We start from the raw sequence: 15,856 nt of genomic DNA, 5'->3' as shown, positions 1-15,856 counted from the left end.
AATAAAAAATCTTTCAAAAAAAAGATTTTTTTTCATATGCAGGAATAAAATAGATTCACTAATGAAATAACTTTTTAAACATGTTTGCTGATGATATTTTCCAAACCAAAAATTAGGCTTCATAAAAATTAGTCTAGCAAAAGGTGTTTTTGGTTTTTGTTTGTTTTATTTTATTTTATTTTATTTTGCTATGAGAATATGTTAATGTGGCAAAGTTTTTCAAGTTTTTGAAACCTTAATAATATTATAGTTATATATTGAACAAATACCCTTTACTGAAAAGAAAAAAGATACATGTAATTAGGGCCATCTGGAAAATCCCAGACGTGATCTTCCCAACCAACGAAAGCCAATCTTTAAAGTGCTATACTTCCTTGACTCAATTAAACCATCATTTTTTAAATGCACCATTATTTCATGTACTGCTAAGACAAATAAAATGGCCAATTCAAATATGACACAATGTTTTCTTACCACATCAACTGTAAGACACAGTTGATTTGCATGATTTCAGAGGGGTTGAAATGTAAATAAAAAGCGAGTCTTAGAAGAAATAGGGCATGTGTTATGTCTTCCAACAGACATGAACTATAGCTTTTATTTCTCTGATCAGCAAGGATTTTTTTACAAAGCGATCTTATGGTTATTATTGCATCTTTTCAAATTATTTTCTTTCTTTTTTCTTTTGAAGTATAATTAACATACAGTATTATATTAGTTTTGGGTATAAAACATAATGACTCAACAATTCCATACATTACTCAGTGCTCAGCACAATAAGCGTAGTTACCATCTGTCACCAAACAACATTATTACAATCTTATTGACAATATTCCCTATGCTGTACTTTTCATCTCCATATCTTATTTATTCTACAACAGGAAGTTTGTACCCCTTCACCTATTTCACCCATCCCTCCCACCCAGCTCCCCTCTGGCAACCACCAGTTTGTTCTCTGTATTTTAGAGTCTGGTTTTTTTTTTTTTTTTTTTTTTTTTTTTTTCTTTTTTTTTTTTTTTTTTTTTTGTCTCTTGGTTTCTTTGTTCATTATTATTGCATTTTATAAGGAAATGATCCCCATTGCTAAAGTATAAGTAAATCAGAGTTTGTGAAGAAAAACCTAAGTGAGAAAGAGCCAGCCATGGCAACTGTGGTCCCCAGTGGCTGCCGCCCCCACAAAGATGGTGCAAGCTATGGTGGCCTGTCCCAGTGTGTCCAGCAGTGGGGACCTCAGTTGGCTGATTTGGGGTATGGCTTGGACTCTACTCCTGGCTACAGCTTAGCACCTTTTGTTTGTACCAGTTTTCTACGTGGGTTCTTCAGCTTTCCAAACAGTTCTATGAACTTCTTATCCTTTCAGTAAATCCCTTGTCTGCCTACATCAGCCAGACTTACAACGAAGAACCTTGACTGATACCTCTGGATTTCAGCAATTTACTGACAGAGCTCACTGATATAATTTGAAATAAATCAATAATTCAGCCCCTCTAAGGGCAGTTAACCAATCTCTTTCACTTCTCTAAATGACCACCTCCAAAAAAGATATAAGTCCAGCCAGATTTAACATTAACAGAATAGTCGAACCATGCAGTATCGAAAGGACACATATATCTATTATTTTAATACATAACTTAAAAAGTTGAGAGGGAATATACTGCCTATTTTACAAGAGAATTAAGTCACCAAAATATAATTTGCTGAGAGTTACTCTGATTCAGTGGAGAAGCTAGAAAGAGAAGGAACTCTATAATCACCACACCAAATACAAGCTACATGGCAGGAATCGATTCCAGTTAACAACAGGGTCTGCTGGCTTTGTTAGTCTTACTACCACTGAAGTATAAAGCAAAAATTAATTAATTGGATAAGCTGATGTTTTCTTTGTACTTATTTGCAAAGTTGCCCTACCCCATTTATACCTTTTACCCACCTCACCAAAGCCATGTTGGCATATCCTGTCTACTTCAAAGTATTCTGGGGGAGTTGAAGCTTCAGTGAGTTTAAAAGTTGAACATTGTTCTTGAGAAATGCAGCTTTTAATAATATAAACAGTGATCACAGATAACACTCCTGTAGTCCTTCACTATGAGCAGGTACAGCTCTAAGTATTTTAACCAATCTCATCTTCGTAAGGATTCTAGGAGGACAGTATTATTACCCTTATTCTCATTTTGTACACGAGGACACTGAGGCACAAGGGAATTAATTGACTTGACTGAGACACAGACCAGTAGGGGGCAGAGCTGGGATTTGAACTCAGGTTGGCTCCAGGTTTGTGCTTAGTTGTTATAATACAATGCCCCCTCTTAGAAGTTGTTTGTTTCTGCTGCTACCTATTTGCAGTACAGAGTGGACCTGGCAGAATTTGAAGTTTTTATACTTATTTTATACTTTTTGAAGTTTTTATACTATTTTATACTTATTTTTATACTTATTTTTTTTAAAGATTTTATTTATTTATTTGACAGAGAGAGACAGGCAGTGAGAGAGGGAACACAAGCCAGGGGAGTGGGAGAGGAAGAAGCAGGCTCCCAGCGGAGGAGCCTGATGTGGGCTCGATCCCAGAACGCCAGGATCACGCCCTGAGCCAAAGGCAGACGCCTAACGACTGCGCCACCCAGGCGCCCCTATTTTTATACTTATTTTATAGTCATTATAAAAACCTACATACGTTTTGATCCCAAACCCGGGCAGTTTACATACTGAACCTTAGGCATTTTTTCCCTTGTAAAGTGGGAATAATGATAATTGTCCTGCCTACCTCATTGGTTGTTGAGTAGAACAAATAATGAATGTAAATGTGCTCTGTGAAGTGTTTCACGAAGAGTTATTCCTTAAACTTCGAATGGTCATGTCAGTTAGCATGTGGCTCCAGCTGCACGTGATGTTCCACATAGTAAATTGGGTGGCTGCTAGAAGGTGGCGGAGCTGTGACTAGAACCCATGCCGCCCATATGTAAAACTTGTGCTTCTAACTACACCTTCACACTCGCCCCTCTGATACTCAGTCACTGGAATACTTGCTGATACACCATTGATTTCCCATGTCATTTCATCTAAAATAAGAACGTAAACATAAACTGTCCTTCAAGAATTTCCCACAGAATGTTTCTCTGGTAGGCCTACGTCAGAAATCCCTACCTCCAACTTACAAACTGACAGAGGGCAACAGTGAAAGACCAGTCAAGTGAGGAAACTATAACATGGGTGTCCAAGCAACTGGAAATGCTGCTTGGCTGAGGAAGATTTCTTCTTCCCCTGGCAAGCTGGGGACAGTCCAGTCAGGCGCCTTGGAGGCTCTGATGTGGAAAGCAGCTGAAATTCCCACACAAGAGGAGAACGTCCATCAGTCTGGGAACATTCTGAGGATTCTCAGGGAAGACAGTGGTAATAGGTCTTTCCATTTTATCCACTTACCACTCCACACAGGGTCTGTCCATCTTTGGGTAAAATCAAACTAAAATGAAAACCATATAAATAATAATGTTAGTATTCTCTCTCTTTCCCCTCTAGCAAATCCCTTGCTAAGGGTTATAAATCATTCCAATATCCCTAAAGTAGAAAATCTATAAACCAACCAAGTGTCTCCTATGTGATTAGCCCATGCACGCGCTTGGGGTTTACAAGACGCCCTTTAGCAGATTAAACTCTCATAAAACTAACAGGTGAGGATTTAGAAACCATTATATGCCAGATTTTGTGTCACTGAACACAGTAAGCTCCTCGAATGAAGAAAAATGAAAGCTACCATGAAAAAGCATACCTTAAACAAATGTAACATTGTGTGTCCAAAAAAATGGGGGGAAAAAAGGCACCAAGAAAGTCTGAGAACATAGAGCTCAGGAAGGCCATTTGTGGTTGACTATATCATAATATATCTTAAGTAAAATGTGCAAGTCATTACTAGAACCCCTTTTAAAACATATTAAAATCAATCTTTCTCTTTTCATATAAAGTGGAAAATGACAAGTGAGTACCTATCTGAGTCTAAAATAGATCTTTTACAAAACCACAAATACCATATGTCTTTCCTTGGTTATGCTATACAACTGTCGCTCATTCATTTCTTCATTCACTTCTCCAACAATTGTATTAACTATATGGGGGTGGGGGCCAGCACTGTGGCAACGGCTTGGCCTGTAAAGAGGAATAAACTATGGTTCTTGCCATCTGGGCTCAGTGTGATCATTTGACGAGTGGCAATAACTATAATGAAGAAGACAAAGAAATTACTATCTCAGCTGAAATCCAAGAAGCAGGAAGAGCAGGAAGTAACATAGTAAAACAGTCTATTTTGACAGTCTCTGAATTGGTCCCACTTTTCCTAGGTCAGGGAATACTATTTCTCGTTTCATGCACTTTTATTCTCTGTTGTTCCCTCCTGCTACTTGCCTCACTCTCCTTTCCTCCTGCAGCAAAAGGAGAAGAAAGTCAAAGGAGCTATCAGGTTGACTAGGGAAGAAGGAAGGAGGAAACCTTTCAGGCACTTTGCTATGCTAGGTACCCCTCTCTTGAGGCATGGGGGAAAGGAAGGACTGGCCTCTGAAAAAGTGAGACTTCAGTTGCAGAATCCTGTGTGAGCTGGGAGGGACCACAGAGGCCATCTTCCCTAGTATCCACATTATAGCTGGGGACATTGAGGCTTAATGACTAATTCAAGCCAATGAGTTGCATCAGTGACACTAGAACTCAGGCTTCTTAACTTCCCAGAAGGCTAGAATGGACCAGTGGAGCGCTTCTAATGTTCCCTCTTGCCAAGTTGGGTGAAGGAGCCAGAGATGGATACTTCACTACTGCCTTCAGCAGCCTCTTCAACATTATGTTCTTGACAAGCAGGCAGTCCTTCATGTCTGGTCCTCCAAAGAAATGAAGGACAACCGATTAATCTACTCACCCCATAGTGTTCTGTTCCTTAAAGAAAACCACACCATGACAGTCCTTCAAAGGGCTTTTTTCACGTCTTTTATCATTTTTGTTACTTTTCCCGTGAATCTGATTTCTCTATATCCTTTTGAAAATATGATGACCCAATCTGAACTCAGAGCTTTAAAGATTCGTTTTGGTGAAATAAAATGATGTCCCTGTGCTCTGGTTTTTAATGCAACCTACTTTGACTTTTTGGTTTTGCTTGTTATTAAATTTTCAGAACAACGTGTTAGTAATGACCTTGAGAAATTTATATTGTTGATTTATTTCTCTTAAGGGTGTCTTCCTGAATGGTGTTCCGTTTGTGTGATGGCCTGTCTCCCCTCACTCCCTCCCCCCATTAGTCAGCCTATCAGTAATGGCCAGGTGGTGGATACATGTCAAGAAAACTAATCACCTTCTAACAGGATTTGAAATGGAATTAATGCGGATCTTGTGCCCTTCCTGTTCCAACTTTAGCAGCCCAAGGTTCTCGATTGCTTAGAGATTAGCTGGTTGGCAACTGCACCCCGCGACATTTTAGGGTCTGGGTTCTCTCTCTGGACCCTAGGCAGTGAATTTTGTTAGATACAATACTCGAGTTTCTAGGAGACAGAGCTTGGGTTTGTGACTGAAACTGGCCAGTCCATCCCAGGACACCCAGTGTTTCCGCATCTATTTTCAAGGTGATGACACTGGGCTCGAACGCCGCGAAGTCAACAAGTCCATCCTGCCAGACAAGTTTCTGCTTCTGGACGCCTGTGAAGCTCCGGCACGCCGTGGTGTACCAAGCTGATGCGGCCGTGGAGTCATTTCAAGGGGGTAGTGTGTAGCGTTGTCAATAGTTACCAGGCGTCTTCGGGCAGTTCTTCCAGCCCTCTCGGTTGCTCGGGAACGAGTCTACAAGTTCTCAACTTCACTGCTAAGCACCGTGCTCGGCCGTCCTCCACCTTCTCGCTCCTCCCCTTTTGTCCAGCCCGCGCCGCTCCCACCTTTTCTCAAGGCCCCCACCTGTGTGCGTGCAGAGACGGGGGTGGAGCCGTGGGGGGGCTCGTGACGTCACCCCTCCGCGAGGGAGGCGGGGCTGTGGGAACCGCAGTGCAGCGCAGAGGGGCGGGCCGGGGCGGGGCCTGCGGCGCGTGACCTGGCTGCGGGAGGCAGGAGCCCAGAGAAAGGTGTAGGGGGCCGGGACCAGCCGGCTCTGGAGTCCGGAGGCGGGGCGGGGAGTGCCGGGGCTGGGGCGGCGGGCGCCGGGTGAAGCGCTAAAGCGGGTCACGCTTCCTCCTTCCCTCCCCGCCCCCTTCTTCTCCTCCCACCTGGGCCTCTGCGTGGAGACGCGCACCTGGCAACCGGCGGCCGTGCTCCGTCGCGTCCCCGCCTTCTCTGCTCGGGCCGGGCGCCCCGAGCCTGCGCCGCACCCCGAGCCGACCCGGCCCCTGGCGCTCGCTCCTCGCCCTTCCGCCGGCGCGGCGCTCGCTGGAGGCGGCCTCGAGCGCTCGCTCGTTGATGCCGTTTTGGGGGTGACCCGGCGCGGCGGCTGTGCCTCCATGGTGGGGACGTGTTAGTGGCCGCGGCTCTGCCGGACGTCGAGTGCGCGGCTGCGGGGTGGCAGAGCAGCCAGCCAGTGAGACCCCGCGCGCAGCTCGGGTTTCGGGGCGCTGGAGGAGGCCGCCACGGCCGCGCGGGAGCGGGAGATGTTGGAGCTGAGGCACCGGGGAGGTTGCCCCGGCCCCGGGGGAGCGGTGGCGCCGCCACCCCGCGAGGGAGAGGCGGCGGGCGGCGACCACGAAACCGAGAGCACCAGTGACAAAGTAAGTGGAGCCGGGAGAGGCGCACACCTGCGCCCGGGCTAGGTCCTCGTTTGGGCCGGGACACTTGGGAGCCAGGGTGGGGCCCGAGGATTGTGTGGTGAAGCTGAAGGCTGCCCGCTCCGCCTTCCTCCGGCCTGGCATTCTTTCCTCCTTCCTCAAGTGGGGTTGAGAACCCGGGCACCAGAGATGGTGCGTTTCCCAGGATGACCACGACCGCTGCCCAGCGTAGCTTGATGATTCGACTTGACTACAATTCAGTTTCTTCCCATTCCGCTTCCCCTCCCTGGCATCTGAGGCCGAGGATAGAATCAGGACGGGAGCTGGCACCCTAGGAGCTGCCACCTAACACCTCTTCTTCGTAGAGGAGCAAAGTTGGGAAGGTCTAAAGTTAAAATATGCACCTTCGTTTCTAACATGTCTTTGGATCCTGACGAGGGAAGCTTGGCTTGCCCCATCAGCACTTTTTCGTTTTCTCTGCCCTCTTCCGGTATGATAGATTTGGGGGTGGGGGGTTGTTGAGAGTATCATGCACGTGACACAGTTGTAATCCTCCAGCTTCTTTTGAGTCCAAGACAGCGCATTTCTTCAGTCTATAGTGGATTTTTTTTTTTAAAGATTTTATTTATTTATTTATTTGACAGAGAGAGAGAGAGACAGCCAGCCAAAGAGGGAATACAAGCAGGGGGAGTGGGAGAAGAAGCAGCAGGCTCCTAGCGGTGGAGCCTGATGCGGGGCTCGATCCCAGAACGCCGGGATCACGCCCTGAGCTGGAAGCCGAGGCTTAACGACTGAGCTACCCAGGCGCCCATATAGTGGATTTTATTTGACCTGACGTGGTAATTCCTGAGGACTTTTAACTCCTATTCAATTTAAAGGTAGAAAGAGTCAAAGTTTGGTTTATTCCATAATGCAGTGGTCAAACTAGGGATTTGGGGAAAACAGAGCACTTTTATGACCTTTTAAACTAGATGGTTTAGGAAATTGGGCCAGAGAATAGATTGTTTCATAAAATCTGTTTATACAATTCCATTGTATTTTAGAAGCTCAAAGCTCTTCAACTATTCCTAGAAGCATTCTTTTTTAGAAGAAGCAGGTATTGAAGTTTGAATTACAGAAGTGAAGTGGATTGCCCAAGGTCAAGTCAATGGCCTTTTGGAAGTAGAAGGTGTTTCCTGATACCCTTTCTTCTGGTTTGTACACAGTCACTGGCAGTTCTGATCTGGGGAGGGCTCCACCTGCAACCTGATGTTGATGACTTGATGCAACTCAAGTTTCAAAGCCCTGGTAGGAACATCACGGGATGTCATGAAGTAATACATTTAACAGTGATTTTAGGAATGAAACTTTAGAATCAGTGGGATGACAGATCCTTTTATTTTCTACCCTTGATAAGAGGAGGAATAAAATGAGAATCTGTGATAGAACATATGTGTCAAGGGATTACACAAAATATAACAGTTTCCAGTTACTGAAGGTTGGTGTTACAAAGCTAGAAACAGTGGGCTGAGAATAGTCTTTGTGAAAACTGCCTTGGAAACTAGACCAAAAATAGAATTAATTAGGTTGGGATTTGTTTTGTTTTAGCACTGGTATAGTTTAGAATCAAGGAAATACCAGCTTCCCCATGTTGACTTCCTTAACCAGCAGAAGCTAACAAGCTTTTAATAAGAGAAAACATGTTCAGGAAGTCATGCATAAAATAACTTTTGAATGAATTTAGTTTCTTAACGCCCTAATATATTTAAAATGGAAACTACTATGATTTGATTTAACTCATTAGAACTGTTGTCCGTGACTGGGTTACCTCACTGCATATTTATTTATTTATAAATACCGCACTATTGGTTTTTCATTAATTTGTACCCAGCTGGATTTTGTTTTCTGGGAGAAGATGTTGCCATATGTAACCCAGTCTGTTAAGATTCCTTAGACAATGATGAGCATTTTCAAGCTAAAATATCGCTGCACTTCCAGAGTTTATCACAAGGAACTCTTGACTGGGCAAGCTCTGAGACGTTGAACTCTATCCCCTATCTATCCTTTCTTATCAGGGTTGTATTTGAATGCACCTATATTTTCAGGTCAAGGGCTGTTTTAAAATCAGTTTGCACATCAGATGCTGGTTAATATTTCGTCCATTTAAACTTTTTAAATCCCTTCTCTGTTCAGGTAGAAGTAAAGGCAGAGCTCTGGGGGAATTAATGAAGTGGAGGAGATGCACTGTAGTCTGCTGTTATAGTACCCTCCTGTGCCATTTTGTAGTCTTTTTATAATAGTGCTGTTAACATGACATTCTCATTGTTCAGGACCCGGAGACATGCTGGGAGAAGGCTCTGTGCTGCAGAGAATCAGCCAGTGAAAAAGTGTGTCTTACCTGCAGGGGCGTATTTCCAGTTGTTAAATGCTGGAGTAATACTTGAATGATGACAAGACCAGTCCCTCAACCTCCCAGGAGACATATGAGTTAGATTTATTAGAAGTCTGAACAAGGCTCATTGTTAGCATAGAGGGCATAGTTGGACTCTACATTGGAGACAACAGGAAAAGCTTTAAAGAGGAAGTGAGGGTTGAGCTTGAAATGAAAAGATTTCTGGGGACTCATCAGTGTGCAAGAGTTGGGGGCAGGGCATTCTAGGCAAAGGGCATGAGGAACTGTTTCTTCAGTCAGAATTCTAGGCACAGGGAACTGAAATTGGTTTGATAATCCTGGAACATAAACTGTGTATGTTTGGGAGGTGAGGCTGGGAAATTCAAAGTCTTGTGGAGGAGGTTAGGCTTTATTTTATGGACCCTGGGAAGCCAGTGGAGTGTTTTTACAGAGACATTAGCCTATCACTCTAGCAGCAATCTGGACAAAGTTTTGGAAGTGGGAGATAGCTGCTGCAAAGGAGCCAGATAGGAGTGTGTTGCAAGCCTGATAGATAGGAAATGATGAGGGCTGGTAGTAGGTCTGGTAGCGGCAGGGAAATAAGTGTGGAGAGAGAATGTATATTTTAGATAATTGTTGTGGGACCTAGACTGGGGTGATTAGAGTAAGAGTAATACAGGAAAAGCCTGCTGGCAGACATACTTTGATCTATAACTTAGGAGATTTTAGGGGAAGAAGCAAAAATTTGGGGGTAGTTTTGCAGGTTGAAAGTGAGCATGAGTGAATTGGGCTGGGCAGGGTTTGTCATTTTTTTTTAAAGATTTTATTTATTTATTTGACAGAGAGACAGCCAGTGAGAGAGGGAACACAAGCAGGGGGAGTGGGAGAGGAAGAAGCAGGCTCCCAGCGGGACAGGGAGCCCGACGTGGGGCTCGATCCCCGGACTCTGGGATCACACCCTGAGCCAAGGGCAGATGCTTCATGACTGAGCCACCCAGGCACCCTGGTTTGTCATTCTTTAAAATAAGAGAGATGATTCAAGGTGGTGATGGAAACTGAGATGAAAGGTCAGGTCTGGAAATGTCAACTTTTGATTAGAATAGAGAGGGGAGAAAACTGAAGACAGAACCTTGGGAGTTGTAGATGTAGGGAAGGAACCAAGATAATGAGGTTCTGCGAAGGAAGAGGGATTGCTTAGAGGATATCATCAATAGTATTTAGGAATAAAGGTGAGGCATAGAACACTGAGTTTGGCAAAAGATCCCAGTAGAAGCCAGGTTTTAGGTTGAAGAATATGAGAAATGAAGTGCTGGTGGTTATTGTCTGGAAGGGGCAGTGAAGGAGAGTACATGATAGCAGCTAGAGAGGATGTTCAAGTGAAGATTTCCTTTTTCAAGGGAGAGGAGAAGGTATTTGAATGAAAGAAGTCAAGCGAGAGTAAAGATGCTGAAGAGGATGGACAACCTTAGAAAAAAGGAAACAGACATGGTGTGGAGAGTACAGAAGATGAGAGCATCCAAGGAAAGGAAAGAAGGAATGGAGGGTGGTTGTAGAAACATTTTGAAAAGCAGAAGAGGGAGATCGAAGTGTTTGATGCTTTTGCTTTTTAACTAGAGTCTGAGAACCACAGAGCTTCAAGGGATCTTAGAAACAATTTAGTTCAACCCAATCTTTATATATATTTAAAAATAATAAACTTGGTCTAGAGAGTGGTTGTTATTGCCCAGAATGGCCTAGAGCAAGCAGCAGAGCTGAGCTAGAAGTCATCTCTGACTGGGACCTGTTTGGAGTGTTACTTTAGGGAGTGTGATGTGAAATGACCAAGAGGCAACTAATAGAATTATCACTCAGTGAAGATTCAGTTGAACTAAAATAACACAAATTTGTTATGGATCAAATTAGCATAGTTCTTAACTCAGTAGCAGTGTTGGTCATAGTAGTTGATGCTTGTAGAGTGATTTAGAGTTCACAGAGTGTTTTTACATTATCGGGGAGGAAGACTTTCCTCTGCCCCTCAAGGTCCTCCTAGTTGGAGTAAGAATGAAATTGATATAAGACAGATTAACAGGAGAAAATATTAATTTTGTATGTACAGGGAATCAAAATAGACATGGAAATTCCAAAGACAGGCAACATGAGGTATATATGGTACATGAGGAGAAAGGGAGTAGGGACCTGGGGAGGGAAGGAATGCAATTTCACAGAAACATGAAAAAGAGTCAATGTTCGATAAACAAAATGTTTGCTGGGCCACTGAGAAACAGTGGGACATTGAGGACTTTGATCAAATAGGCATAGCTAGGTTCCTCCGTATCAGACCTTGTTCATAGTATAATATAGTTACCTATGGTGATAGCTCTCTACCTGCAGCAAGTCCTCGATCTAAATTCTTTTTAGGTGGCTGAGGGGGAGATAAAGAGCTTTTCCTGAGTCTGCTGGGTTTTGACTGCTTTTAATTCAAAATAATCTTCATGTCAAAGTGGCCCATCTTGGGGCTGCCTGCTCTTGGCTGGCCCCTGTAGCATCGTACTTCACTTGTTCCTCACAGAGACTGTATGTGTTAGGCATAGCCACCATTTGGTAGCTGAGAACAAGAAAGGCACTAGGTGTGATTTCGGCCTGGGAATGCCAGGTCAAGAATGCCAAAAGAATGAACAAATCAGCAAGGCCAGATCAAAGCAGATGACCACAGATGAGGGTAGGCGGGGAAATGGACTGAAGGCCAAAGTGGGTTATTGAAGCTCTGGATGAACTGAGAGGGATTGAGCAGTTGGAAGTCAAGCTAAGACCTGATTCCTGGACCAAAAGTGGGAGAGAAGGGGGTGCACAGGGAAGTTGTGGCTAGTAAAGGGGAGCACATGTGAAATAGCGTGCTGTAGGACAAGGCCCCTGGTACGCTTGTACGTGAGGCTGCTCAAAATACAGATTTTGGTTTGTGAGGTTGAGGGTGACATTCTGGGCAGTTAATTTCTGTCCTTCCCCATTTCAGATGAGTGTCGTTTCTTTTGTAAATGACTTTAGTATTTTTTAAAATAAACTTTTAGCTTTGGAACTTGTGTTTCTGTGAATTCTTCATTTTGGCACACTTCTCTATGGGTTGTCTTGGTATCACCTGTAAGTGGTAATAAACATTTTCTTTTTTTTTTTTTTCATTTAAATCTAGGCCGTTAATAAATACTAATATTTAAATATAGACATCTAGAATACTGTTAACACTGATACTCCCCAATTGTTGATCAGTTATTAGTATTACCACCTAAGTAATTTTTCCATGATTCTTTTGTCATTTGCAGCATATTCATTTTATTTAACAACATTTTTTGAATGCTGGCTCCCCCAATATCACCAACCAACCAATTGATAAGACAAAGGTGAGTTTATGGCTTTCTGCTTTGAGGGAGAACAGCACCTCAACAGAGCTTTGTCAGAGTCTTGGAGTGGGAAAGGCAGGGTTGGATTTTAGTGAGAATTGGAAGTTTGGCTTGAAGCAGGTCTTTCAGTGCAAGGGCTTGTTTAGGACTGAGTAAAGATTACAAATAACAGTTTGGGTTTGGTGGCAATAGCCATGTAATGATTTTAAGACAAGGGTTCAATGAATCTTAGAAAGAAACTTGTTTGTTGATGCTTCCTATTAAAGAGTTGATGTGTGTTTCAGAAGTTCTTTTGGTGAACAGTGATCTCCAGATCGAGTGTCCAGGAATAATAACAGTTATGCTAATGTAGACAGTCACGTTTTAAAGTCATGATAACGTAGGCAGTAAACTTTTGGAGGTGAGGGTGGGTACTTTCTTCTGTCTTTCAATTATTCTTGGGACATCTAAAGAATATGCTGGTGTCCCCATGTTAGTTTTTACTTAAACGTTTGTGATCTTGTCTTTAAAAAGTTTATTTTCTTAATATTTTGAGAAATTTTATCATACAATGTCATAAGTTGCATCAGGCTTTGGATGTGTACTGTGATGGACATTTTGATGCAAACACTATTTTGTTTATACTAAATGTACTAGGGGGAAAGTGAGACAATTTAAAGTAGTACTCTGGAAATTTAGCTCATACAGAAAAATTATGCTGTGTACATGTAAAGTATGATTCTCCTTTATGTTTAAGTATATGCCTTTTTGTAAAACATCTTCACATGTTTCTTCGTGGATAGCACAGCTAAAAATGAAGTTTTTTTTCTGTTTGTCTTTCTTTACTCTGTGGTTGGGAATGTCTTTTTTAAAAAGCAGGTTTTGAGTCAGTATAAGGAAAATAGGTCATTTAAGAATTTGTATACAGACATGTTTCATGAGACTTGGCTTGCTTCTCTGCATTTAGTAAATCCTTGTTGGATGCCTATTATATTTGAGGTTCTGATTAAATGTCATCTTTTTTGTGACTCTGTACCTTTGAGAAAAGGGGTGAGGCCAAGATTTGTTTGTTGCTCAGTAAGTTATTGTAGAGGGGCGCCTGGGTGGCTCTGTCCTTAAGCGTCTGCCTTCAGCCCAGGGTGTGATCCTGGAGTCCTGGGATCGAGCCCCACATCGGGCTCCTCCGCTGGGAGCCTGCTTCTTCCTCTCCCACTCCCCCTGCTTGTGTTCCCTCTCTCACTGGCTGTCTCCCTCTGTCAAATAAATAAATAAAATCTTTAAATAAGTAATTGTAGAATATATAATAATTTCTTGGACTGTGGACTTTAAGTGTATGGAATAAAGGTAATAAAGTAATTTATGGTTTGCAAAATACTCACTTGTATATAATGCCAATTTGAATCTCTTAACAATTGCTTAGACAAGAGAAATAGCCTTAGTTTACCCCTGAGGAAACCTAAATTCGTTTCCCAAGGTCACATGGTATTAAAAACTGGGATTTACCCTAAATTTTCTGAGTGAAAAAATGTAAAGGAGAAAATTAGGTATGTGGTCCTAAATTTATAAAATTAATGAAAATATTTACTTAGGAACTTTTTTTTTTTTTCCTACTGTTACCACTTTGTGTGATTTTTTAAAAAACTAATTTGGCTTTTCTGAATTTGGTTAGAACCTTTTAGCTGAAAACCTGTAAATCTGTGATTTTAAGCAACTAAATTCAGATCAAACAAAATAGTTTCTAGGGGCCTCTGGGTGGCTCAGTCCATTAAATATCCAAATTCTTGGTTTTGGCTCAGGTCATGGTCTCAGGGTCATGAGTTTGAGCCCACGTCAGGCTTCACGCTGGGCATGGATCCTGCTTAAGATTCTTTCTCTTCTTCTCCCTCTGCATCCTGCCCCCCGCCCCCCCCTTGTGTGTGCCCATGTGCACATGCTCTCTCAAAACAACAGCAAAAAACCCAAAATAGTTTTTCTTTTATTTTCTTTCTTTCCTTTTTAAAAAGGTTTTATTTATTTATCTGACAGAGAGAGAGCACAAGCAGGGAAAGTGCAGGCAGAGGGAGAGGGAGAAGCAGGCTTTCCACTGAGCAGGGAGCCTGATGCAGAACTAAGTCCCAGGACCCTGGGATCATGACCTGAGCCGAAGGCAGACACTTAAACAACTGAGCCAACCAGGCACCCCCCCATAGTTTCTTATTTACTTATTTTGTGATTGATTAGGAGAGAGATCATTTGTTTTTATTTTATAGGTGTTTTTACTTTGATTCATTTAGTTAGGGAAATGCTCCAGAAGCTATTTAATGAGAATGATGTCACATTTTGAAGTGACTCCAGAAAAGGAACTAATTTCATTAGTGACCAATTGGTTGTTGATCATATGCCAAGTTTAGTTATCTTTCTAAGTGTTTACTAATTTTCTTATCCACAGGGAGAGGTCAGAGTTATTTTTCATGTCATGTCATTGAATGTTTGTTTGCTTAAGAATCAGAACTATCCACACTGTAAGCTTTCTTTTAAATATAAAATTGGAATGCACAGGAAGGGAGAAATAAGAGTCAAGGCCAGGATGAGGAGCTCACAGCAATGGACATTTAAAGTTCTTTTGTGCTAACTTGGTGGCTAGAAAAGCAGTGTTGCTTTTCTGTTTCCTGGCTATGCTTGCAGTTCCTATTATTTGCCAGAGCCTATGGCCAGCTATTGAAGAGCTTTATGTAAGGCTGATGAAGCCAGTCTGACTTCATCATCTGTCTGGCCCAGGTGGGACCAAACCTTGGCAGTTAAGATTGGGCTCAGTGCCACCTTCCTATTCCAAGCAGGTTATTTGAAAACAGTGTGGTGCTGTGGGTTAGCAAATGTTTATTAAGCCCATCTGAGACTTCACATTTTACCTCGAAATACACAAATCCAGATCTGGAAAACAAAATTAGAATCCTCTTTCAAGGCTTGGGCTTTTCTTTTCTTTTCACCCACTTACTGTGTTCATACTAGAACTGTTTCTGTGTTGTCTTTGAATGACCCTGGGGCACCATTCATGTAGGGTTTAATGTAGATGGTGCCTTCTGGAATTCTGCACGTTATTATTACTTATAATAATTTATATTGTTATTAATAAATATAGAATTGGTACAAAAGGATCATGATTGTAAGGAACCCCTTAGGCACCTAGCTAATCACAGCTTGAATTTTATATTCAGTATTTCCTTCTCTTGATAGGTTTACAACATATTTGTATCCCCAGTGTATTGTTTAGTTTTGAATCTTTTCCTAGCTTTTTATTATAAAAGTTTCTTCTTTTTTTAAAAAAGATTTTACTTATTTATTTGACAGAGATAGAGACAGCCAGCGAGAGAGGGAACACAAGCAGGGGGAGTGGGAGAGGAAGAAGCAGGCTCATAGCGGAGGAGCCTGTTGTAGGGCTCGAT

The 15,856-nt window shown here is 42.4% G+C and overlaps 1 protein-coding gene across 1 annotated transcript in view; it reads left to right on the top strand.

Moving 5' to 3' along the window:
• The first annotated feature begins 6,049 nt into the window (after positions 1-6,049).
• The window catches only part of CDS1 (CDP-diacylglycerol synthase 1), a 60,689-nt gene continuing 50,882 nt past the window's right edge, over positions 6,050-15,856 (top strand). Inside the window, exon 1 of the mRNA XM_011232510.3 lies at positions 6,050-6,716. Within this exon, the coding sequence (XP_011230812.2) occupies positions 6,600-6,716 (117 nt within the window). The 5' untranslated portion in view covers positions 6,050-6,599. The remainder of the gene's footprint in view (positions 6,717-15,856) is intronic.

Source organism: Ailuropoda melanoleuca, chromosome 11 (genome assembly GCF_002007445.2).
Source record: "Ailuropoda melanoleuca isolate Jingjing chromosome 11, ASM200744v2, whole genome shotgun sequence".
Classification (NCBI taxonomy): Eukaryota; Metazoa; Chordata; class Mammalia; order Carnivora; family Ursidae; genus Ailuropoda; species Ailuropoda melanoleuca.
Note: the sequence above shows the minus strand (reverse complement) of the source record. Positions and strands in the feature narration are given on the sequence as shown.